The sequence below is a fragment of the Montipora capricornis genome, chromosome 9 (genome assembly GCF_036669925.1).
Source record: "Montipora capricornis isolate CH-2021 chromosome 9, ASM3666992v2, whole genome shotgun sequence".
NCBI lineage: Eukaryota > Metazoa > Cnidaria > Anthozoa > Scleractinia > Acroporidae > Montipora > Montipora capricornis.
Window position 1 is genome coordinate 42306008 of NC_090891.1, and position 27189 is coordinate 42333196.

General features: G+C 37.2%; 1 protein-coding gene across 4 annotated transcripts in view; it reads right to left on the bottom strand.

Annotated features, from left to right (window-relative positions):
• The window catches only part of LOC138016606 (AF4/FMR2 family member 4-like), a 40024-nt gene extending 13113 nt beyond the window's left edge, over positions 1 to 26911 (bottom strand). Inside the window, exons 1-13 of one of the 4 annotated variants that reach the window (XM_068863785.1) lie at positions 26729 to 26911; positions 25916 to 26014; positions 25001 to 25163; positions 15732 to 15801; positions 14234 to 14272; positions 13608 to 13649; positions 11771 to 12378; positions 8540 to 8564; positions 4456 to 4503; positions 1923 to 2064; positions 1625 to 1713; positions 1266 to 1300; positions 612 to 771 (exon numbers count right to left, since the gene is read on the bottom strand). In XM_068863785.1, coding sequence (XP_068719886.1) covers positions 612 to 771; positions 1266 to 1300; positions 1625 to 1713; positions 1923 to 2064; positions 4456 to 4503; positions 8540 to 8564; positions 11771 to 12378; positions 13608 to 13649; positions 14234 to 14272; positions 15732 to 15801; positions 25001 to 25032 — 1290 coding nt within the window. In that variant the 5' untranslated portion in view covers positions 25033 to 25163; positions 25916 to 26014; positions 26729 to 26911. Of the gene's footprint in view, positions 1 to 611; positions 772 to 1265; positions 1301 to 1624; positions 1714 to 1922; positions 2065 to 4455; positions 4504 to 8539; positions 8565 to 11770; positions 12379 to 13607; positions 13650 to 14233; positions 14273 to 15731; positions 15802 to 19569; positions 19929 to 25000; positions 25164 to 25915 lie in introns of those variants that run through there. The other 3 variants (XM_068863787.1, XM_068863786.1, XM_068863788.1) reach the window with 3 other exon arrangements.
• Positions 26912 to 27189: the final 278 nt, after the last annotated feature.

Below are 27189 nucleotides of genomic sequence, written 5' to 3' on the forward strand. Positions count from 1 at the left end.
GCCATATTATGTGCGGGAAGATTTGAAAAAGGCTGTTTCCGGCATCCAGTTTTCTATCTTTGCATCCGATCTAATGCCTCTATGGTATTGAGCTACTAATGTTCCGCTAAAGCTCTTGTTGTTATGCAAAAATCTATGGAAAAACTGTGTTGAACGAAGACATTCCTGTCAACAAATACCAGATAAAGATCAATCGTATGTCCAAGTTGGTATAAACGATGTTCATTATATTAATTTAAAAGCACTTGCTAAAATTGTGGGTATAAGACTTTGACTTATTTTCCGTTTCAAAGTTTGATGAACAGTGGAGTAAGAAGACTTCTAAAATCTCGACTTTGGATTTCTTTTGATTTATTTGAGTTGCTACAATCAGGGTGCGGCTTATCTGCAGGTGCAGCTTATGGGTGGGTGTTTATGGTAAGTGTTCAACAACCCCAAATTTTTTTCACCACTGCTGCTGCCACTACTGTTGAACAATCACTTCAAGCTCCTCTTCCCAGCAAAGCCTGAAAGTTTTCATGCCAGTAATAGTGCATCAAAAATATACATATAATATTGCACAGAACTAAGACTCAAAAAACGTAACCCACAGTTTTCAACATAAAGCTTACCTTTGGAGATGAAGAAGGGCTTGGGCGTGGAGACTTGGTTGATTTGTTGTTGTTTGAATCTGATACACTTGAGTCACTGTCGCTATCGCTGCTATCTGAGTCACTGTCATCACTACTGCTTCCACTGGATGATGGTGAATGTGAGTGACGAGGGGCACTTCTATAAGAAATAAACAATTATTTTCTCAAGATCAAGAACTACACTCATATTGATTTAAAACATTGGTAGAGTTCATCCTTTCATTCCCACGATTAAAAGTTCATTCTCCCAACTAGTACCATAGAGTTTTTTGTTGGGTAATCATGGGAATTTGACGTTATATCAAGATCAAATCTCTTAAGCTGATAATAATCTTCCTTCTCAATATATGTCTGACTGACATTTCAATGCAATTGTGTGGAGAATTTACATACTGAGGGTTAAAGGCATCTGTGCCAAAGGACTTTGTTAAGTTTTTGTTTTTTTGGTTCATTGTCACATACACTGTTTTCTATCGGTGATGAATGGATAACAGCATAGGAGTTGCAGAATTGCACCTCACAGGTGGAGTGTTACTGTCTGGGAACATGCAGGCTCCCCAGGCACCCATTACCCTGTGCAAAGTCATTAATTTCTAAATCGTAGCAGCTGGCAATGTAGAGTATAGCACTTACTTTGCAGTCTTGGTTGGTGAAACAACCTGGTGATCCTAGATATAATATGAAAAAGGATGACATTAGTACTTTGTGTTACTTGTACTAATTACTTTGGTCAAATTGCAACTGTAGGTGAGCTTCATTCATCAACTGTTACAGGAGCAATAAAAGGGTGCAAAAGCAACTAGCATAGCTAGTGCTTGACACCAATGCTAGTCCACTGGCCAAGGATTAGTAAAACATCATGCTTGGCTCATGAAAACAAACTTCCATAGTTACTGTGCTAGTTAGCCTCTAGACTAGGGGCCTAGACTAAGTGTAACTAAGTAGTCCCTGGTGTTTACAGACTGTACGTAGTATAAAACAGTGTAACTTACTTTTTCATCATCGCTTTCATCAGTTAACATCAAATCATCGTTCAACAGGCCCACTCCATCTCCATTCTCCTTTTTAACCTCTGCACTTTCTGCCCAAAAAAAAGTGAAAAACAAAATACTGTACTTTAATGTTTTCAATCCCGTTTTTTTTCAATGCATACAGTTTATTCTCCCTCCCCAACAACCAAAAGACTCCTAATGTCCAAAACATCAACTTGTCTTCCATGGTATAAATCATCTTAAAGGACAAAACTTCTCTCTGTATTGAAAGCTGGACCATTCCACATCATTATCTTACCACTACTTTTTCTCTTCGAAGGAAAGGTTGGAAACACAGTCTTTTCTGGAGTAGCATTTCTGTGTCCAAAGGCAAAAATAGAGCTTCCTCCCTTGATTGGTGTGTGAATTCCAGTAAGAGGTGGGGCAACTTGTTGCATTTCCTGTTTGAAAAAACAGACAAGCAAGACATGAATGAAAATTCATGCTACTTGTTCCGTGGATCTCTACCACACAAACTACGTACCCTTGCAAAATGAATTCCAATTTTTTTGGTAATTCCCAGGCATTGTATGTCCTCAACCAAACATCAACCAAACCTTGGAATTCCATATTCCAATTACCGTGAAAACGCACACCTTCATTCCTAGAAATTCCTAGGATTTCTTTGGAATTCTACGAAAATCCTAGGAATTCTTAGGAATTCCTAGAATCACCTCAAAAGGGTAATGCACAGAAATGTGATGACTGATGAATCCCACTTCTGGCACTTACATTGTTGCTTCCTCCAAACATCTAAATTTTAGAATCAGTTCCTCCCTACTTTAGAGTTACTTGGGTATAACATACGACTAATAGTTAAGAATTCCATTATGGGAAGATATTCACAGAAAGGTCTGAAGAACATGTAATAGAGAGCGAAACAAACCAGCAATTTTTTTTTTAGGAACAAATGGTTTGAAAGGAGGATATTGGATAAGTCAATAATTGTTAAGTCTTAACAGCACTCATCCAGTAGAGAGTAATTTAGCTAGCAATATGTGTCTTAAGGGCGACCAGATGTCAAAACAGATGTGATAAATCTTGACTGTTAGAAGAAACTAGCTAGTCAACAGAGAGATTGGAGATATAACAGCAAACATCGGTCTGAAATCTACATTTTATCAAACATCAAAGAAACCTGTTGTTTTTTCCCCTCATTTCTGGCCTGGTAGCTATAGATATGAAGCAACTTCTCAAACAAGGCACAACTTAGATAGAGAGAATATTAATTTTTTTTCTTATGCAAAACAGCAGCCTGCTGTTTGTAGTCTCCTGTTTCACATGGACACAAAAATTATTCTAAAAGGAAAGTAATAAAAAAATAGCAACTTGGCTTAGTGAGGGCTTTTCATTAGGAGTTTTCAGATTCTAACAAAGGAAACTCAAATACCTTTTCCTTAATGTGACTACATTTTCTGTGACTGGTGCTGCAAATTGGTCTCAAATGCATCCATTTAAATGCAAACTGGCCAGTGCTGACATTACTACATCGTCTGTAGTTTATGCTAAACACTTAACACAAAGTGACTCAATCTGTTTATTTTGAGGCTGAGGGTGGATAGCCTGAGTACAGCACCAGCCTACCGGCCTCTTTCTCGAAGTGTCTGGGAGCATGAACGCCCCCGAACGCCACAAAAAAGCAAAACTGATGACAATGTTTAAAGAACTTCACGTTGCCGTTGTCCAAATGAGTATTAATCTTATGTTTGAAACGTTTTATTTTTTTCCTATTTAGGGAAAAGTAGTCAACTTTTCTGAGTGAACTAGCCAATACGTTTTGTCGGCTGTTGGCACTTACTGAAACCACTGGTGGCTGAAATGATACTTCTTTGGCATTCAAATATATGGACCCCTGCACTAAGTTCATCAGGCACTTATTTGCACTACACTATTTGGAAATTTGTTCCTCCTAGGCAATTTTAACGTTGAAATCCAAGACAGCATTTCGAACACTCATTAATAATTCATGAGTTATGCAGCCTATCAGGTTATTGATGAAGCACCATATGGCTGTGCATGGGCTTTAAAAACTGATTTAACACTCCTTGTTATAATCTAAAAGCCTGGTTTTCAAATAATGTTCAGAGGCAATCAGGAGTTTTAAGATTAAATTTACATATGGAAACACTACCCATACGATTGCTAACAACCCGGGCGACTGAGACAACCTTGATTGCCTGGATAAAACTCAGTTCTATTCAAGTGATCGAGGTCATCTCAGTCACCCAGGTTGTTAGTGATAAGTCTGGGTAGTGTTTCTATATAATCGTCCTGATCGCCTCTTAATAGTATTTAAAATGACTGGGGTGATCAGGACAATCAGGATGATCCAAACGATCATATCGAAATCAGGCTTTATATAAAGCATACTAATAAGGCATGGCTTGTTTTTCTTCTTTAGTCGTTCAATAAACTCACAGATTATGTGTCATCAGGTCTAAAACCACCTGGCTTCGTCTCATGGTCTTAAGACCTGATAAAACACTCCTGCTCATTTATTAAACTGCACGTAAAGCGCAAAACACAAAACTTTACGTAACCCTAAAACATAAAGAAAAAAATGTCCATAAAAAAAAAAAGCGTTTTCACCAACACGGATGAAAGAAAAGAGAGGGGGACAACAATGAAAGGAAATGAAAACTAATGATTAGAGTGCAAGAGTGAGTCAATTTGGGGGCTTGGGAAGACAATGACTTTTACGATTTTTTTTTTCATTAAAGAAGCAACTTGGCATTCATGATGATTGTAAAAGAAGTCTTAACAAAGATAGAAAAACAATAATAATTATTTACCGCTATAATCCTCTCTACTTTTGTTGGTTCATTCACTGAGCATTTATCCTACGTGACCAGAAAAAAGAAAAACAATAACTCGTTAAAAATGATTGGGAAACCAAGGGAATAAATCATTACCATGATCCAAACCTCAGTACACTGCAAATATTAAAAACTCTGAACAAAAAGAAATATAAAGTACAAACCAGCAAAAAGCAGTGAAAGTAGTCAAAGAGACATTAACGCAATAAAATCAACCAGAGAAAGGGATGTAGATCAGATATATATTCAGACAGTGTCTCAGGTAAACAGAAATTTAAAAAGTTCGATTTCTGTTAATTGTCTGGTTCTCTAGAAACAGCTGCCGTACAATGTGTGTAACTGAAACAATCAGCTATCCCTAAAAAGCAAAACTTTACGGCTGTTTGAAAACTACAGGACTCCAATTCAGCGTTACTGTACACGTACGTACATCCTTGGCAAAAGTGATCCAATGACATTTGAAGGAAAATGAGAAACCATCTTAAATGCAGCATGACAAAGAGAAGTTTTATCAACAGCACGCAACAAAGACAGGACTTTGTATCTATGAACATGATGAGCTGCTGTTTCACCTGTCTCTTAATGATAACTGATTCTAATCACTAATGGTCTAGATTTGTGCAGCATTAAAATAATCTTGGTGCCACTGAAAAAAAAAGTTGTTGGACACACTACATCCTGAGGACACAAAATTACAATTAAAGCATCATTTTCCAGTTGATCTTAAAAGCTACCAATATTTCAACAGCATAAAACTTCACTTTCTGGATATTGTCAAAACACTACTTAGAAAGAAAGGAAACGAGAAAAATGTTTTGAAGTGGCTATTTATTCTGCGCTTCTCCTTGATGTCTGTTTGGTGCTCTAACCTTATCTTTAATGCACAGACATCAAATGTACTTCTCAACACTCACCACACTGCGAATAAACTATTTGCCTCAGATGAAAAATTACCTGTCAAATTATAAAACAAGGTTTTTTTTTTTTGGCTAAAGGCAAAAAACATTGCCTCAGCTTTCTAAGACCTTATCAATATTCTACCTAAAATACTGCAATACGTTTTTAATAAAAGGAATATCATATTTAATACAGATTGCAAGCCATGATATTTTGACACCATGGTTAATAAAACAAAGAAAATGACAGGGAAAATCAAACAACATTGATTGAAAAGGCTATTAGATCTGAATTTTTTATGAGATCTAAGTCTGCTTAGTTTTCCCAACACGTTATTTCACTGCAAAGTGCATAGGCAATGTAATTATGGCAAGAAACAAAAACCAAACCCCTAACAGCAATGACTAACACAAATTCAGTTGACTAATCGATACCTTTCAGTTTTTAATCGTATACAGTTCAATTTTCACAAAAGCAAATTTAACCCGGAGCCCACTCTTGTCAGCTGTGTTAGAAGAGCACATTTTCAAATCAGGCAGGAATATGAAACCTTGTTTGTTATGCTAATCACGATCCCCAAACTTGTAAACTCAACAAAGCGACAATATTCTTGTATAAAACAGTGTTAGAACATGATAATTATTTTTAAAAACGGCGAGATTTAGGCCACTAAACAAAATACTAACTCTGTAAGCGAACTCATTCAAGTGAGATTAGTTACACTACCCTCTTCACCAACAAAACACAAAGTTTCACAAAAAAACACCTGCTTTACTTCAAAACGTCTCCTTCACAGTAACTAACAAAAATATAAATCCTACAAAAATTTACCATCCCTTTTTTTTGTTTTAAATTGGAATTAAATTTTCAGTACACAAGTTTGTTGTTCCTTATGAAAATTATCCAAAGAATAGCAATACTCCCACTTTAGTTCAGCTATTGTGTGGGTGTGTTCTATTTTAGAATAAGTTACTGGTCATTTTAAATAGTAACCTCCCACACTGAACTTCAACAAAATTGTCTAATGTTTAAATCGGCATGGTTAAACAATTCGACTGTTGTTGACTCTTGTTACCAGAAAAAGGCTACAGATCAAGAGTTTTGCTGTTTTCTGGTTTAACTATAATTATTATAAGAACCATCCCTTATCATGTTAAAAAAATCCACAGGCAAAATCTAAAAAGGGAGACATTATTAATATTGTTGAAAGTGCAAACCATAGCAAACATTTGTGCCGGCTATTTTGAGATGGTAAGCAAGAGCTAACAAAAACAACAATTGTCCCATTTTACTATGACAGAGGACAGTTATTGAATGGCTGGGGATGTTCTAGGCCTATTAATAACAGACCAAATTTTAACTAAATTATTGTGTACCTGTAAAAATTATTCTCCTGTGAGTCAATGTACAACTACTTCATATTTTACAGGCATCACTGAAGACTAGTTGTAGCGTATTCGAAAGCAAGAGTGAGAAAATAGCCTTCCAATTACTACAGGAACTGATAACCTATTGGCTCAGTTGGTTGAGCATTGGATCACCTGGCTGGAGGCACAGGGACACCAAAGAACACACAACACAGTAAGTTATATTCGAAAAGTAAGGGGCCTGGTATTCACAGTGACAGTGTTATGGTCCAAAACATAGACCTCTTTCATAATGGTGGCCAAATAAAATATTCTTTTGTTTTAATGCTAATACATGTAAGCCTTTCTGGCCTCGCTATGACGAGCACATTTAACAAGGAATATTTATTTCAAAATGATGGCAGTAGGTCTAATTAACATAAAATTACAAAACGATGTAAAGGTGGTTGGCACAGTAATCTGGAGTTATTACTTTGGTCGCCACAGTAATTGGAAGTAGCTTTTGTAAAGTCGAAGGTACTGAATGAAGACCTATTCTTTAGTGATTAGCAGCTGGTGTAAGAATGACATTCAACACATGAGAGTTTGCTCATATGCTGTAAGCTGTTGTGACAAAATGCATCAATACATACATCACTTGGACTCTGTCCTACACAACAAATTGCCTTTAACGTCATTCTTCACAAAAGCAAGTCTTGCTGTTTTAGTCCTCACTCCACAAAAAGCATGTGGAGGGTCCCAATAATTTATCATATAATTCTGTTTCAGCTGTGGTTATCAATCAGTACTGTTACAATTTGCAAATTTTACTGGTTAATTAAGACATTACTCCATAGAGTATTTATTACAGAGTCCTTCAAGATGATTAAATTATAGACAAAAATAAAATTGCAACAGAGAGCAATAACAATATAAGTTGACTAATAACGATTAAATTGACAAGGAACTACAATGTATCTTGTTTGAAAGAGAATAGGAAGGCAGACGAAACCATTATTTTCAAGTGGGAGTTTTTGTGAGAACACACAAAAACACAGCATAGAAGATAATCAAAGGAGAACTGTGAAGAAGTTATGAATACATTGCTTGTTCTGTTGCGATCAGTTGCTTTCTGATCTTGCTAGGAAATAATTCCTGAATTCAAGTTTGATTTTTATCCACAAAAAAATGTGTTATCATTGGCAGGCTACTCCAGGTCATTTTCATATAGCCGAAGAGTCCTCAACTATGTAAACAGCTACGAATGCATCATTTTGCGATAAGTAAAAACAAGGATTGTGTCCAAAACTTTTCAACCCTTCACAAAATCTGGAATGGATCATGAAACATGCTGTATTTAGTTGCATTTTATAGATGCAAAAGAGCCAGGTAAAAACAATCGCCAGCCGGTGTTTTCGGCTCTTTTAAACTTTTTACTAGGTTGTGAAAAGCCTATGAAGTACCAGAGGATGGCCATTTAGAATGAAATTGTGTTTGGTTCTTTTCTTTCTTCTGACGTATTACGTTGAGGCATTATCCATTTGAATTAAACAGCTGAGTAGGTGACAAATTGGCATATCTTGAAAAAAAATGATAACAGTTGTTTACTTGTCAATTAGTTTACATCTGAGTGAGTGACATATTTGCATATTCTGACCCCTAACCACAGTCGTGGATACGCTTTGTGTATCCACAACTGAAAATGTTTTCCGCTAAACTACACTTTTGTCCTCAACAGTACTCATGACCGTATGTCAGGAACAAATCGCATTAACTTTTAACAGGGTTGCATGCACCACGATATAGGAATTTCTCACCTCTGCTGATGCTGTAGTTATATTCCTGTGAAAACAAACACACAGTCATTAAGGGAAACTTTACAGGGCCAGTACCAAAATGACAATCCTTTCACAAGATCAACTGGTAACCCAAGCTAGAAAGTAATCAATTCAATCTAATAATTCCCCACAAATGAAATTAGCAATACCGGTAAATCCAATTACCGGCACTAACTTTCAGTTGCCCTTGTTCACGAAAATGAATACATGTACTTTGGCCAAAGCTGAAAAGGGAAATGAAATTTATACCCCCTCCTGAAGATCAACTGATAAAAAGGAAACTACTGAGCAGGAGTTTTCAAGTGTTGTCAAGTGTCGATAGACAGTGCGTCCATTATTCCTGTCTGGGAATTGATTATCCTCTTAAATGTTGGGTTCAACTCAGTGAAAAACAATATTATTAAAATGCCAAATTTTTTTTGCAGAAGATACAGGTGGAGCAACAAATTCCAAAGTCCTCATTACTTCTGGGCAATCAGTTAAAAGAGTTATCTGTTTTAAGTAAGTAAAGAGTAGCTAATTGGGATAACAAGAAATATCCACAGGATCTGCAGTACATGGAATCCCTTGATCAAATTTGCCTCAATCTCGAAATTCTACCTTATGACGCAACTTGAAAGATTCTTGAATTAAAAACAAAAAAAAGCTAGCTAATCTTACATTCTTTCAAGCATTAACAGAATTGTAAAAAGTGGAAGACTGAAAACAAGAATAGCAACCTATTTTGTTCTTTTTGTGAGTTACTTGTACAGAGGCACAAGTCTTCAAAACAGTCCTCTAATTTGGATAACACTGACAAAATTTATGTAAACTTTAAAGAGGAAAACCCCCCAAAACCTGTGAAATAAGAGTCAGCTGGCTAATGGACTAATTAGGAAGTGATAGATCTCAATACAGTACACAGGAAATTCCACTTAAATGCTTCAAAACCAAGGATTTTAAGAGGAAGGGTTATGGTCATGCCTTGGGCTATCCAAGTAGCTTCATGTTTGGCCACTGCACCATACTACATGTACAAACAAGTCTATAGCTCCTAGTTTTTCTGAAGTAAATGTGTTTTCCCTCTCGTGCAATATCAACCGAATAGGAGAGCAGTTGTTATTTGCCATGACCATCTCACTAAGTCAGAGGTATTTTCAAAATTGGGAAAATTGAACTAGAGTGCATTAATTAACATTGCAGGTAAGAGAAAATTAATTTCCAAGGATAGTCTTTCTATAGAAATTATTGGCTTTGACAACTACCAACTGAAACTGTCTTCCAGTAGGGGGAGAGAAGGGATGGCTAAGTGGTTTTATTAAAAACTGAACTACGGGTATCAGATTTCCAGCATTCTCATTGGCTAGCCGAACACAGGATATCAGTTCATATACCTGCTGTACCTAATATGGTCAAGGAACACATCAGCAATAAAGCAAGCTGAAAACGTTTTTGCAGCTCTGAGAAAAAATGGCAGACAAAAGCCGTTTTGGACTGGAATAAACTGAGGCAAAAAATCAATGCTTTAGTTGACAATACTATCCATGGGAACACCATGGAGTTTTTAATCAAACAATTATAATTATTCTACTTGGGCTTGCTGGATATAAAATGATTATAACCAACTCGTCATTATCACTTCATATCCAGCGTGCCCTCGTAGGATAATAATTATTGTTAAATAGCACTGGCATAGTACCAATGAGGCCCAGGGTTCGATTCTGGGCTCTTTGGCATATGTGAGTTAAGTTTGTTGTTGGTTCTTTACTCTGCTCCGAGAGGTTTTTCTGGTGGTTCTCCAGTTTTCCCCTCTCCTCATAAACCAACATCTCAAAATTCCAATTCGATTGGACACAGGACCTCCCTGAAAACCAATTTCGGGTGAGTGGAGCTTCCAGGGTAATTATTACCAGACATGTATAGATCCAGGTTTCAAATTTGGGGGTCCTCTGGACCCCTTCTTGAAAAATTTGGTGGTCCATTAATATTCAAAAAGAGTTAATTGCCTCTTAATTGCTGCTGCAGTAACCTTTCAGATTTATAAATTGCACCAAAACGAAGTCTTTAATATCCCTCCCCTCAAATATGTCCTAAAAATAAAAATGATCAATTTCTTTGAAACTGCTATGCCCGTTGATTCATTGATCAAAATTGAGATTATGTGCTATCAAAGCTCCATCAATCACATCTGAAAACATCTCAAGGAAACCGTTTGATGTAGGAACTGTTGGTTCCAGTTGACAACCACAACCAACCAAAAAAGAGAACTGAATCAATTTTCCGTAAAAGAGCGTCATTTATTTTAACAGCACTTGCAGTTTAATTTGGGAACAAAAGAGTACACAAGATAAGCGATTCAAATTGTTGGCCCGTGACTTCACCATGGCCAATGTTAATATTGAACTTGAATAACTTCAAGTTTCATGTTAAACATATTACTTTTAACACGAACTCCAAAAAAGTCGCATAATAATTTGCAAACAGACGAATTACCTGCAAAACAAGAACCGAGATTATAACAGGTGTGCATCCGGATTTAATATAAACACTGGGTCACACAAAACAAAAATTTAATATACTTCACAGTTGGGTTCTCTGTCATTTCGCTCACAATAAACAAACTAATGCTTGAAATTCACTTGAAAAGCATGCAACAACCTAAACTTCTACTGAAATGTCATTGGCAGATCGAGAGTGTCGCCTGAAAAACTGCTCAGATAACGTCACATGACACATGGGAATTCAAACACAAGAATTTAACTCCTCAAGCTGGACATAATCGTTGACATGATGAAATCATTTGCCTCCATAGTGAGAAATGGGCATGTTCAATTTCATTGTGAAATAAGCAGTTTGAACACATATTTTTCCTGGCATTTGTAATTTGCATAAACATTCAATTTTTTTCTGCGTCCAACTGGACCCTTTGTTCTATAGAGTGTTTTCACACGATGTCACAGCGGCCATGTTGGTGTACCTAAACAATGGAATGGCAGCCATGTTGGTGTACCCAAATAATCCTTCAGGAATTCAGCTCTATTATCATGTAAACGTTTTCTTTTGTTTCGGTGAAAAAACAAGATTACTGATCAGGTGAGTGAAAACACCCTATATTCTGTGAATCCAAAGAAAAACTAGTGTGTCCAAGGACGCAATGACGCACTCTGGCAGCATGTGCATGCATGAACGCAGCTGGACATATCAACAAAGACGAGATACAAAAATATTTACCTCTCAGGCAGGCGGATTTTAGGTGGTTTGCTTTTGCTACTTGTAATGGATTTGACAACTGTTCCCTTCAGAACTTCACCACTCTCCACTTCATTTTTAGGCTTGCTCTTTTCATCTTTTTCCTCTTTTATCTTGAGCTTAGTCATTTCCCTCACTTTCTCTTCTCCTTGCAATGATTTCACGGAACCATTAACAACTGCTTTTGATTCAGTCTTCTTTTTATCTACTTTAGACACCTCAGCAAGAGGTGGGGATTTTAACTGCGACAGTGTGGAACTCTTAGGTGCAATATGACTCTCTTGAGTTTTTGCAACGAAAGGAGACTTCACTTTATCATGTCCAGAGCTGTTTGACAGCACTCCATTAAATTTCTGAGTTTTTACCCCATTCTGCTCACTACGTTTCTGAAGTCTTGCCTGATAATTGGATAATAAGGATGCAGTCTTAGCTTTCTTTACGTCACTAGGACTTAGCGAATCTTTGTTTTTTGAGTTAAACTGGAACTTCTGATCACCATCCACTGGTGTCTGTGGAAGTCTGGGAATGCCATAAAGTTGGTTTTGGTTTTGCAATACTGTCACCACAGATTCGTAAGTACCCAATGTGGCCTGTCAAGAAATCAAGACACAGCATGTGACAAATTGTGAACACACGGAGTGCTACAAACAGCAAAAATGTAGCGCATGGCAAACAATTTGTGCCGTTAATTATCTGTATTCCAAGACACAAGCGATGTTGAAGTTGGGCACAAGAGCAAGGGGACACTTCATGACATTTATTGAATTCTGCCTGCATCTTAATTAGGGGCATATCTGGACACATCTGTTTACATAATATTGTACACCCAAAATATTAAAATTAATATGATGAAACCCACAAAGCAACCTCTACTATTTTATTTAGCATTAGATACATAATTTGATCTTTTTTATATCAAGCAATTTGCTGATTTTACCCAGGTTGACTAGAAAAAGTAAAAACCGAAGTTATATAAAACAGAAATTTAAAAAGTACAAAAGTTTTGACTTGTCTTTGTACAGAAACCCCACCCATTACATTTCAGGGAACCTTGCTCCCAAGTATTCAAGTATCCTGTACCTATGACACTGCTATTTCCACTGGTCCTTAAGACCTGAAGTTTCTTTTGTTATTGGGGCTAGATGCACTTTGTATCATCTATTGTTTCATTTTCCAATCACAGACCCCCAATATATATATATATATATATCTATATATACAATATGTATTCAATGTGCCCTCCCGGTTGTCACCATAATGGCTTTATGGCAACTCCTGAACTTGGGCACAGGATGTATATATATCTATATATATATATATATTTTTTTTTTTTTAAACGTAAAAGAATTAACTGTTCCATGAAAAGTTCAGAGTGATCCAAATGGGCACCCAAATAACGATTCTCAAAGTTGCATGTTATTCTCCACTTTTTGAAAATTCTATTAGAAATGATCTGAATACAAGTAGGCATTGTACAATACAACGTTGAGAAATTGCAAATAAGGAAATTATAACATTGTTAGACCTTCGTGATTTTCAATTTTTCAATGTTATATTGTACAGTCTCTACTTGTCCTAAGACTATATCTCATAATAATTATGGACATGTAAAATTACTCCAATTTGAATAATAATAATAATAATAATAATAATAATAATAATAATAATAATTACAGTACTGTAATTTTATAGCACACATCCACACAAGTCTTGAGTCATCATGGATGACCCCCAAACAGCAAATATGGGTTCCCATGATGTTGCTAATTGCATATTTCAAGTCAACACCTTTGAGTTCATCTCCAGCATTCACCCTCACCTGAATTCTCTGCTGCAAAAGATCTTCTGCAGATGGTTGAACCTGGCAACCAATGAAAAGGAACAATCACAACACCGACAATTTCCACAGTTATGGTTAGTGAGGCTCTATTTTTTATTTAACTAACAATTCTATTCATGAAAAAAAACAAGCTCTACACAAAGGCCTAAGTTTGCTTGGTCTCAATCTACATACCTGTACTGGTAAATCAAGAATTAGCATGTCTACCGTTGACGAGAAGACAACACCACAAAGGCTACCATACTAAACCAACAATGGTAGCAAACTGCTTTGCTAGGGTTTTAAAAGCTTAAATAAAATAATTACACCTAAGAGGGCTAAGCAGGCAAGATGCAAGGGCAAAGATCACATGAAAAAGACAGTACCAATGGTCATAATCAGACAATGCCTACCCCCCATAAACACACATAACACCGCCAGAGTCTGCCGTTACTTCGTTGAGTTTCCCACCAAAGGGGGCTGCCTCCAAAAAAAGCCCCGATAATATGGGGTAACAAGACCCTTAAATAAAGGAAGACATTCAGGGTTATTAGGATATAGGTATCACAGCCATGCATGTGATTAGTTCAGTAAAATTATTAGTGAAGTAAAACTACAAAACATACCCTTCTTGGTTCTTCAAACTTGGGAATGTCAGCATTGCTCTAGATTAATATGGGGGGAAACAAAGGCTAAATTAAGGGTGTAGTGTATGATAAACGATTAATGTACAAAACTGCATGTACGAAGAATTGATTGAAAACCGAAGACACCTTTAATGGATGCCAAGATTTAATGCCTTTAAAAAACACAACTTTGTAAATCTTACTGACCAAAATAGCTCCTTGACTATTCGTGATTTAGAAAGCTCTGTCACATGTGGGGTGGGGTTATAAGTGTCAAACAAACTCCACTTTTATTATTGTATATACCAAGGAAACTCAAGACGAAAAAGGACAGTAACATTTCTTAACATTAGCAAAAGCTTCTCAAAGTTTGTTTGGTACAATAAGCCATCTTCACCTCTGGGTAATACATTTTTGTATCCAATAAAACTATTTTACAATCATAAATACTGTAACAGTAAGGCTTGCATATGTCTAGCATTAATCAATTTTTCCCAATCAAATTTCAAACCTTTTGCATGCGATATTTAATAATCGAATGTAAAAATTAGAGGGGTTAGAGAACCCAGCAATTCAGAAAGCCATGTGTAATGATTTTTTTGTGTGCTCCACACAACAAGACCCAAGGACAAGAGTTCCATAAGAAGAATACCACAGATGCATTTCTTTCCGCGGTTCCAATGGCATAATTCCAACCAAACACCATCAACTAAATTTTGGAAGGTAATGATCAGAACAGTCCACAAGTTCTTTTCTTTACCAAAACTTTGCTATCCACTGGAGTAAAATAATAACTTTGACACTGTGTCATCTTGCATTGATAACCTCTAAATAAATGTCATTACGATAAAGTGCTTAATGGTGGGGACAAGTAGTTTTTGACTGGTTAACCCCTTGACTCCACAGTGACCCCAGGACACCCGCAGTTCACCCCCAGTTGACGAGTAAAATCATCTGGCATTAGACGGAGTAAAAACTGTTAAGTCTGTTCCAGGCACATGAAAGGATGTGCTCTTCTTAGGTTACATCATTAAAGGGGCTAGGTCACGCTATTTTAGGTACTTTTGTTTAATTTTGTTAATTATAAGCTCTAAACGTCAAACTGACATAGCAAGAGTCTTTCATTTGCAAAATCACAGCCACATATATAACAACTGAGAATGATTTTCCAGCTGTGTAAATGACATTTCAATACAGGCAGATATAAATTTGAAAAAAGGTGGGCCGACGTTTTTCAAATTTACCCAAATTCAATCCATTTCAATCCTCTCCAGTTTTGTCCATCCATGTCCCTTCTTGGCTTCCCTGTGTTTTGTTAGAGTTCTTCTATAGTTTTGAACAGTTATTTTGATATTTTAGTTAATTCTATGACCATTCGATCAGTGCTGAAATTGCCTAAAATTGCATGACCTAGCCCCTTTAAATTAAGGACTGCTTGCCAACCACAACTTGTTTTATCAACTTCTATTTTTATTTTTTTATTTTTTAATCAACTTACTGATGCCTGTGGTGCCAGTTTAGCTCGGCGGCGTCTTTCTTCTTCTCTCTCTCGTTCATGAATCGCCAGTCTAAAATTTTATTCAAACACCAAATAAAGAACACCATTACAATAATTTTTAGGGAGCCAATTACTCTAGTCAATGATCATCTCTTCTTGCAATATAAACAACAATTCTGAAGTGTGTGGCAAAATGCAGTATGGCCAACATAGACAACTGGGCATTGTTCAAGATCATGTACAATCCTTGATGATTGCCACACATTTTACGTACTAAACTTTGACTTTCAGACAACATCCTCGCCACAGTAGGGGTGACAAATGGTAAAATCCAAGACTCGCTGAGATCCTTGTTTGCGAATCCCAGACCAAGACCAAAACATGCAAGACTTCACACTGACATAAATGCAATATAAATGAGATTTCAAGACTCTGCAAAGGTTGTCAAGATTTTGAAATCGGATGAAAAATTTGCGAGCGCCAAGATTTTGGAGGTACCATTTGCCATCCCTAGCAGTCATTATTACATCCTTGTATGACCTCAGAGAAGGCAAACCAGCAAAAATTAATTAGCTGAAAAGGGCAGACCAGTATAACCAGAGATAAAAACCTTAGTTATTGAAAGATTGCGACTGATTGAATCTCATTCAAGTATGATGCCACAGGCAACACAACCAAGGTCATAGATGAAGTTGCCAATCATTACCACTTTGTGTGCCAAGTCCACAAATGTTAACTTCCTTGAAATCGATAATCACCAATGATATGTACACAGTTTGAAGTTGGAAGTCTTCAGCAAGCAAATTTGAGTTTAACACAAGTGAAATCTCTGGGTCACAAAATAAAATGGTTTAATTAAAAGGTATGAAGGTGTGAAGAAAGGGCCCTTTTTCTAATTACTTATTTATTTATTTTTCAGGACATGTTAAATTCTATTTATAAACTTCTGACCACTGAAGGCAAAAAGGTTGGAGACATGAAACATAACACACAACTCCTGCCATCAAACACTACCCATCTTAAAAACCGTCTCCTTCAGAAATTGAAGACACTGTATATTACGTATCTTTAGATTTTCATCATGTTTTCTGAAAATACTTTTGAAATCAGCTGAGGATATTAATAGCATCACCTGATAACTTTAATACCACACATTAATAATGTATGTGGAACATACGTAATAATAATTTGTTTTGACTGGTTACAAACAAATGAATTACGTTACAGGTGCTCTAGAATAAGATAGAAATTTCTTCATTTGAATTTAATTAATCTAAACCTATGACCTCAACAAACATGGTGGTCCGAGGGAGATAACAGACAATAATGTTACATATGCAAAGCAAGGCCTGTTTAAGTTTAACATAATGAAATATTGGTATCTTCTAGACAGCCAAACAACAACCAAGAAAATTAAATTAAATGAATATACATGTACATTGGAAAGCACATAAAAGAAACCATACAAAAATAATATTATTAAAATCCCCTTTCAACAACAGCAGAAGATAGCAACCAGCAACATTTGATTCCATAAACAGCAAATACATGTAAGAGCATTGAAGTCACTATTGCTTAGTTACCCTCCGTGGACATATGAAAATACCTAACCAAAAATAGACTTTGTTCCAGCAGAAATCAGCCTCTTCAACTCAAGGATTATATGTGGAAATTGATGAAAAATTTATAAAATATTTGTCAAAATGTCTTCCTCTGATCACAAAACTACAACTGGTAAGCAACACAGAAAACATAACATGTCATCCAAGCCTAACGTTTTTAGAGAAAAAAATAAATTTACTTTATACAGATTGTTAGAGACCTTTAGATCGGAGGATGAGGACAACTAAGAGTACAAGTTTTTCCTAGTGAACATGCAAATAAGGTTTGGAGGCCGACATTTTTCTAAGCGTGCATGCTCAGAACAGAAAGTCGTCCTCGTCCTCCGATCTAAAAGGTCCCTATTGTGATTCTGTGATTGCCATTTTAAAACCAATTCAAATCTGTCATTAATCTTGCTTTAGGACAAAAAGAAAAACCTCATAGATTCATGAACAACAGACATGTTTTGCAATTTTACCATTTTGGTTTTTCTTAAAGAAGATAAAAATTGCCGCACCTGTCAATGCTGTCAGTACATTGGTTCAAAATGAATTTATACAGCAATCAGCTGTACTGAAAAGAAAATTTACAAACTTTTGTAACTGCAGAAATTGAATTGGAATGCACTTGTGATTAAACGAAGAGAAATCTTACAATGGTAAAACTAAACTATAACTAATTACAAATTGGAATAAAGAATAATTAGAACAACAAGCATGATGTTCTCTGAAAAGATTTCAATGTGAGCTACATCTTGAAAAGGAGCACTTAAAAGATTATAAGCTAGTAGGTCATTTTATTGAAGATGTTGACTAGAAGTAACGCCGAATCCAATCGATTGCAGTTTGGGTATGTTTCTAAAATAAAAATATTTCCATTCCGAAACCCAGGAAGTTGGAATAATTGATTGTGAATCAATAATTCTTGGTAATAGCGTTAAACGTTTCCTGCCAGCACTAGCAATATCTGTTCTAATAAAAAATAAACCAAAGAAAAGTTGGGGGAGACATTCAAGATACCCAATTCAGGTTCGATAAATAATGGATTTGGTAAAAATATTTTAAAACACGACATCTTTGTCGGAAGTTTGCCCGCCCGAGCCGATGGCAACATCTGTCCAAACTTCTCAATGCGAGATTTAAAACCAAACGCGACCAAACGTGCGAAGTGAAAAGGGCATGATCATGATTATGTTAATTTTAATTCAAAAAGGAGATTTAGGTACTCTTGTTCTTTTCTCTATTAACCATATCCAGAATTCTATCGACAGTTGAGAAACTGGCTAAAGTCCACTACGATGGAGTAAAGTGGAAAGGATTTAATCGATTGCTTGTCAAAGCATGATCATAAACAATTTTCGTTTTAGACGTAACCATTCTCACGGTTCGGATTAAAGCTGAAGGCCTTGATCATGAAAGATTCTGAATCGCTTCGAAAATGTTAACTGGGCATTTTGGCTTTCTGCCTTTGAACCGAAGGTGACCAACACTTCCGATTTCATAAACACCTTAGAGAATGTTGTCTTCCTTTCTCGATGGGATATGAAATTACAGAATAGTATAATATAAAATCGTTCTCCTGTGTGCCGTAGTTGATATTAGTCTCAAGAATAACTTCTTTCAGTAGATGATCGCAAGCCACAAACAAAACTCGCTGATCGTTTAAACCCCAATCAATAACAAGAAAATCAACCATTTTAGTTACGTGTTGTACCGATCGAAATTGTCGACTTTAAGAAATTATTTTGGGCGCCTACGTGACGTTTGGAATGGACAGCAATGACACAATAAAATTCGAAACAAGACATCTAAGCGAAAACAAGACACCAAAAATTGATCGCTCTGCCAAGTTTTGTCTGCGATACTGTCACCGTGTCTCCGAGCTTAACGTTTAAGATATCCGAAATTTTCAGGTTGGAAAATTCTTTTTTTTCCCCTTAGCTGCAGAGACCCATAGAGACTGAGGGGGCGGTAGAGAAGCGAACGCGGAATGGAGACGTTAATTTCTAAAGTGTTTTCAGACGAATCCTTAATTCTCGACGCCATTGAAGACACGACTATAGCAATGGCAATTGACCTTTTTTATAGAAAAAATCAGTGGAATGCTTTCGCGTAACATGGTACTGAAACTCCCGTAAATGGTGGTGTACCTTGGCGCGCCATATTAAGATTATAAAGATTGAATGTGTTCAGACAGAGAACGAACTTTATAGCAAATGTATTCTTCTGCTACTCACCCCGAAGCCATTCTTGTACTTCCCAGAGTAGTTGCCCTGTCACTGCGGCTGACAGCACGGACAACAAAACTGGAAATCCGAGGAAAGCGAGCAACGGGGCTCAATATTAAGAAATTTCACCAGTCTACGAAAGAACATCAACACTATTGTATGGTCGACAAGACAAGAGACCAACGCCACGCGTGATACAGTAAAAGGCTGAACAAGAAAGGAGGTGATTCCTCGGGTAATTCGAGAGGAAGTCAGCGTCTTAAAGCCTCGCTCTTTGATGCCTACATGTTCGATAGCCCGACAAACAAAACCAGTTGAGAATTGAGGAGTCCCTCATCCGCTAAAAAATCTCGAGATTTCGGGCAGCTGTGTGACGCAGGATCAGACCCCACGTGATCTCAACAACACATCTCCGGTGCTTCCATTGGTCACAGTACCTGCCAATCAACCCGCTAAATAGATAGCACCGGAAATGGGGGCTTCCCTGTACAGAAAATCCGGATGTCCGCGAAAACTCACTTTTCTGAGGATTTGGCACAAAAAAGTACATAGAAAGAAACTATTTTCAGTTTCTGATTCAGAAGTTCCCATTAGCTTCCCATTATTTATTTTTTAGTCCACAACAAGGATTTAACAATAAAAGAGAATTCCAATCGCGTGATCGACCTTCACATACGGCAACAATGCTTCTTCGTCTTTGCGTAAAATGAAATTCGTGATCCGTTTCGCCAATCTAATTTATTCCGATTTTGGAAATTGATATCGGCGCTTTTTTTAGCTTGTCTCTTCTGAATAAAGTTAAAAGGAGGAGTATTAAAATTAAAATCTGTTATCGCTTTGTCCACTTGAATCACATTTCCTTTCCCATGCTTTTCAGTTCATATTAAAACATAACATTACCCACAAATATTGAAATTAACGCCCACATAAGGACAAATGCAAATTTGCTGGTTTTTACGTACATTTTTGATATTTTGGGCGAGTAGAGCGAACGTTCTTTACTTAAATAGTTAAAAATAACTCTTTCGCGTCAAAGCATCGTAATAACAGATGATGGTCAACGTAGATATCGTTTACACGTAAAATTAATTTCATATTCATAAAATTCACACATTCGTGTACCGATAGGTTGATAATGACGGAAATGGCACTCTTTTTTTAAAAAAACCCAGCCATTTGTGAATCAAGTATTAAAATCTGATAGCAGTGGCGAAATGTGCAGACCTTTTTCAAACATGATCCCCACTTACCCACGATCCTGCTAAAAACTGATGAAAATTCCGAACGGTACAGTACTGAAAATGTTTGGCAGTCGGGTGTAAGGTGCCCAAACGCGATATTTTCGTAAGTTGTGTCATATCGTGTAGTTTTACGGCGGTTAACAGTTACACGCGTACACGGGCCCATCAAGGACTTTTTCTTCATATTTCGAAAGTAAAATATCAAAAGTTTCCACAACGATACTCCTGTTTTCTTGGTGCCAGTTGAATCATTTGATTGGCGGCCACCTAAATTTTATTTCGGAATATGAAAAAATGTCGTCGAGTGTTACTTATAACCGCTGTGAGCATTAACATATTTTTAGGATGCCTGCTAAGGGGGAGAATACCGTAAATAGCATTTCAGTTTACTTGAATTATTCTCGAACGCAAATTCTTCTTGGGGTACCTTGCCTCAAACATTCGCTTTTGAGAAACTGTACATACTGTAGGTGCGATACCTAAATAGCAAATGAAATAATCAGGAGATCATGGGAGTCGATTCCTGGCCATCATAGATATGTAAATGTTCAAAAATCCTAGCAGTCAAGTACACTAAATTATGTCAGTTTTAGTACACCGGGTGCTTACCATGTACTGGCCAAAAAAATCCGGAAATTTTGGTTCGAGGTCATACGGAAAGGCAATTCTTTCGAAAATCTTTTCGGAAATTATGGGTAACCTCCAGTGGTAGTCCACTTTTTTCCGTTCTGAACGAAATTCGGGACATTCGCTTACCATTAGCGAGGATTGTTCCGTTTCCAGGTCTTTTCTCGTGATTTTCGGGACGGAATGTGGAGTGGAGTACTAAATGGTAAGCCATTCTCATCCGGTTGGTCAATATATAAATTCGGAAAAAAATTTTATCCGGAATTTTTGGCTAAATGTTAAGCACCCACGACCTTTCGGTTGACTGGATGAAAGCGTATCAAGAGTCCATTACCCAATGTTAGGTTTGTCCCCATCAGGATCAGAAAAGTGTCAATTTTAAATTGACAGGGTGAAATGGTTGTGCGCATGGGTGGTATGTTGAAATTTGTTTTTTGTTTTTTTTTTAAGTGCGCGTGCCCAGAACGCAAACTCTTACTCGTGCGGTCCATTCTCGTTCCCAGCGCCTTGGATCGACCCAAGGCTCTGGGAAACTCTATCAAGGAGAACATGCACCGTAGGGTTCTTGTAGCCAAAAATTGGCTATTTGAAACTTTACTTACGGCGCCTGCTCACTCCTCGTGCTAACATGAATGCACCAATTAGAGACGCTTTTGATTGTTCTTCACGAAAACCAACGAGAAGACAGTTCGTTTCAGGGTTCCCCAGAGCTCTTCTCTCCCTCAGTCAAGAGAAGAGCTTTGGGGTCGAGATTGTCGTGCGGTCGCTAATCACAGTCTTTGCTTTCATGGTAAGAACTGCTGCACAATATTGATAGCACTCGCTCGGCTTACACTAATATGGCCTAGGATTGATTACCGCACAAGATGTCATTAACTGACCAGAAAAATCATCAAAGTTCTCCAATGAAAAAAAAGTTACTTCCAACAAATTAAATTTTAAGCATATGCCAGGTTCTATAATGACTTTCACTCTTTGCCTTATTGAAGGTAATTTGTTTTTGAATGAAGCGAATTCAACTTTATCTACCCAGCTATGTGGTTCTCCTCATGTTGAGGGTCTGTTGAAAAAGAGCTCAATTTTAATTCCGGAAAATAATTCCTTTTTCAAAGTACTTCCCAAAATTCTGAGGATATGAACTACGTTGAAATTGTTGACAAAAGAAAGGAAAGTGAAGATAAAATCGAATAAAATGGTTTTGCAAAATGAAAGTTGGAAAATCTAGGGAGCGAAATGGAATTTGTAAATGCTCCCAATATGATGCGTAAATGCTTATGTTAGTAAAAACGATTTAACTTACATGGAATTGAATCTGAAATCTAATTAATTTTTGACCACTCAGAAAATCAATTATCGCGTTCGAGAAATAACGCACAATTTTCGGGACAGTTCGATTACGTAAGACCACCCACACGTCGCCAAGAAAGCTCTGGTTGATTCAAGACAGAAAAATAATTAACCGCTCTACAGGAACAACTTGCGTTTTAATTAAAACTGAAACACTCAATCCCTAGCACAGCTAACGCTTTTCTGACAATTCTCCGTATTTCCCGTATTCATCTCAAGGAAGCAACATATCTTTCATCCAAACTATTCTTTCGCATCGTTTTCATGAAAACAACAATAACGAAATTCTCCAGCTCTTTTTACGTTTTCATTTTCAAAACTTTTCGTTTTCGACTGTCCAGACTAAACCTGGAGAATCGTTGTCGTATGACTCCACTATTTAAATCGTTTGAAAAGTCTTCGTCTCCGGTCGCGTCTATGGTGTGTTTTAATGAGTAGTGGGGATAACAGACCGCATAACAGAGGCGAAAAAGAATTAAAAATATACATTTAAAAAGCAAAAAACACATCAGTGTGGATTCGCCGATAAATGCCCGCAGCAGCAGTTCTCTAGTTTAGTTTACTCCCCTCTGATCTGTCTGTTTCAACAGTTTTAAATGCACGTACCTACAGGGAAGTACTTAAAAGAATTCCAGAGAAACCAACGACTTCAACCATTTCAAGTGATACAAGGCCAATTAAAAGAAGACAACTATTAAAGTCACAAATTTAAATCTAGCTTGAAGGTAGGCTCTCTTTTCGCGGGGCGAGAAAGAAAGATCGGGAACTGGAGAACTCTGGCCATAAATCTTGAGCATGTCTAGCCACAAAGCACAGTCATCGAGTAATGAAAACATGGGTTGTGGCTGCACACGGGCAACCGAAAACGTCGACTCTTAATCTACCGCTCTTAAGATGACAACCGCTGATGCGGTTTCCGTCTAACTTGCTCACGAGAACATTTAACACTCAGGAAAAACTTGGGTTGCCAGGAAAAGGGATCACGTTAACAATATCAACACTGAATCTTACCATACATGAGACAACAGCAACAGTCCATCTAACTGTCAGTAGCATCCCACGTGAACGCTATCATTATGCGTTTTTTTTTTTTGGATTGGTAAATGGTGTCGAACCGCACAAGACAAGACAGACAGTCCACAAAGTTTAATCAACTTGCGACTTTATTTCAGGGTGCTGCGAGAGTTGTGAAGCCTTTTGGCACTGAAGTGGTGAGAAAGGCAAACAGTAATCCGGGAAGCAAAACAAAATTTGCGCAGGACACTTCAAGATTTCTCTAAATAACATACTATTAACCTACACGTAGTTAATTTCTATGTGTTCTTCTCTCAATAAACTCAATGCTAAATTCCTGCTAGCAAAAACCGAAGCGATCGGAGGCTACAAATTTATATTCTCGCAAAGGTTAACCGTAAGAATTGAATAAATTCGTTGTTATTTACCGATACAGCTACACATGAAGCACTGGCCTGCGTTGCAGACGTATTTCCGGTTATACAAACGATAACCGGAAATACGTCTGCAACGCAGAAGGGCATTCGTGTGAATGTTTTTGACTCCGTTGTGTAAAGAAATTCCTCTAGAACCCAGATTGCTATGATCAAACATAAAGCAAAATAATAATAATAATAATAATAATAATAATAATAATAATATTAATGGTATATTTATTTTTAATAATATAGAGTGCTGACATGAGGATGTAATCACGTTTTAACCCAGCCTTGCACTTTGCGGAAAATTACAAAACAATGAGGTACTTAAACTCATTGTGTTAAAAAAGGATTGCAGAAGGACGGAAATTCTTCTCTATTTATGCATATATGGTCACCAGTGTTGCGAAATTTTTGAGCAAATATTTCATTTGATTTGTTCTGCTATTTCGGGTTGTTATTGATGTAAACAGAATTGTTTAAATGCATTTTCCTAGAGCTTTGTCATTATATCGACTTATTTTAATTCAAAATTACAGATTTGTTCAAGGTATGACGCTAAGGGAAAACATTACCTCCCGGGCAAAATAACGATCTGTGTATAATTTAAATTCTACTCTATTTTACACTAACTTTTTGCGACTTCAAAAAAAAAAACCGCTGGTGGAGACTCGAGTATGGCTCCTCTGACATCAGCGTGGCTCGGTATTTTGGAGAATGATGAAAATTATCTCTTCGTTGCTACTTAACTTAAGCTTACAGTTACTTGAAAACATGTGTAATTTCACTCACCGTGTCTCCTGAACCAGATATTTGTGATTCATTCTGTGTTGTTCCTCTTCATTTTTGAGCTCTTCCAAACGGGTAGAATGACTTATTTCCAATGGCACGTAGACTTTCTAAACAATAGATGACGACGTGCCTCCGTTTTGCACAATACCTGACCGCAAGAAATCTGAAACGAATTGGTTGTCAAGGTTATATGATCTTATCTGTACTCCTACCTGCTGCAGCACACATTATTCTCGGCTGCACATCCAAAATCACTAACACGAAGGAAAAGAGACTTTTTTCTGAATCCCGTTATATGTTTTAATATGAACACACAAGCCCTCCAAGTTTAATTAGTTTTGACGGCAGTTTACAATATAAATAAGGAAGAAGGCACTTATACATTGTACCCCCAAGTATTTTACACAAAACAGGAAAGATAGCGAGATGTATGATTTACACAAACCGCATCTTTATAGTGTTATTCTAAACAACTGATTTTGCCCAAGAGTTCAAAACAGACCGGGCTCGGCTGTTACACCTCATAGAATGCTACTTTCCTGAGTTTTCCTAGCCTGTGCACATCCTCCTGAGGAGGCGGATGTACACAGGCTAAAGTCTACTAAGGCTTTAGCTGATATTGATTGGATCAAGAGGTATCTTTTCACTCAAATTAATGTCATGGTCACGCAATGACCATCTAAAAAAAACAACTCACAATACAAAGTCCGCCGCAGAAAGCGCCGAAAGGGTAGCATAATTTATACGTTTGGATTTTAGGATTCCATCCACAGAGTCAAAACGTAAGAATCAATTTGAACAGAATCGCTGGAAAGTTCTGCTCCCTACTTGGATACACTTGAATGGATACACTTGCGGGTTCCATCCACAAACCCTATATTGCTCAAAATAGCACCACAGAAAAGTACTGCTTACCAGTTCACCATATTTGTCATAAGTTTTAAAGGTCACTGCATGGTGAAGACTTCTTTCACGGACTCGAATCACGTGAGGATCTGTTGTTGTCTAGAATGGCTTTAAAGATGAGTACTTAACTCAGTGATCAGCTTCAATGATGATTGAGCTGCCTAAGCGCTAGAGTTCGTAAACGTTAAACCAAAAAATCTAGGATTCTCAGAATATGTGCACAAAAAAAAGAAAAATAAAAAAATAATAAAAGCAGCATAAGTGGGCTGATACTGGCAGCACATGCGAAGGCGCACGTCTAGTGGCGAACAGCGCTTGCACACTGGGACAACAACGGGAAGGTTTAATTAACGCAGTTAATATCTCCTGCCCTCAGGATGCTCAATCGCTAGACTCCAAGCATCGCAAAACGGATATGACCTGTTCCGGCTTGTAGCACACACTTGCACGAATTTCAGTCGCCGGTGTAAACATTCTGAGCGTATAGATTTGCATGTGACTGAAAGGTTCCTTTTTCGAAACAGCGAAAGAAGAGAGCAGTGAAGTGAAAGCATTGAAAAATGGAAGAAGTAAGGAACAAAACGACAAAGTCATAACTACTTTCAAATAAATTTGCTTTAGTAGCGGATTACGTAACCTCTAAGTCCAAGGTATGTATTTCAATGCCGAACAAAAACATCGACGACTGCTTCAAGAAAGTCCTTTAAAAATATAACCTTGCGATATTCAAATGATTTCAAGTTATTCGAGGTGTTGTATAGCAACTATTCAGCAAAATGTTTCGGAAAGCGTTTAAGTTTAGAGAGAGAATTCAAAGTTTACCATCGGCTTCTTTCGTCCTAGCCTGCGAGTACAGCCCACTCAAATCGCCCCAGATGCTCGCAATGTGCTACTTTCGTCCTCTCTCGAACCACAAACTTCGTTACAAGAAAGACTGAGACAGCGAGAAAATGTACCCTCACAAAACGGTCTTAGCTATCACTTAACCTACTGTTTTCTGAGTGTTACCAATTTTACGATGTAGTGGCAACAAAGACGTAATTAATGATCATTAACTTGGAGTTGAGTATCGATGACGTCAATTATCATACGGTTTTGCTCGGCGCCGCAGTTTGCAAGAAGCAAAACAAATGCACCCTGTGAGAAACAAAACATTTTTAAAGTCACTGTTTGATATTCAGCAAGGTTTTTGAGTAAAAAACAAGATTTAATTACGGCAAAGGCCGATATAGTTACGTATTACAGAGTAATTCGTTCATTAGAGCTTCATCATGCAAGTTGCC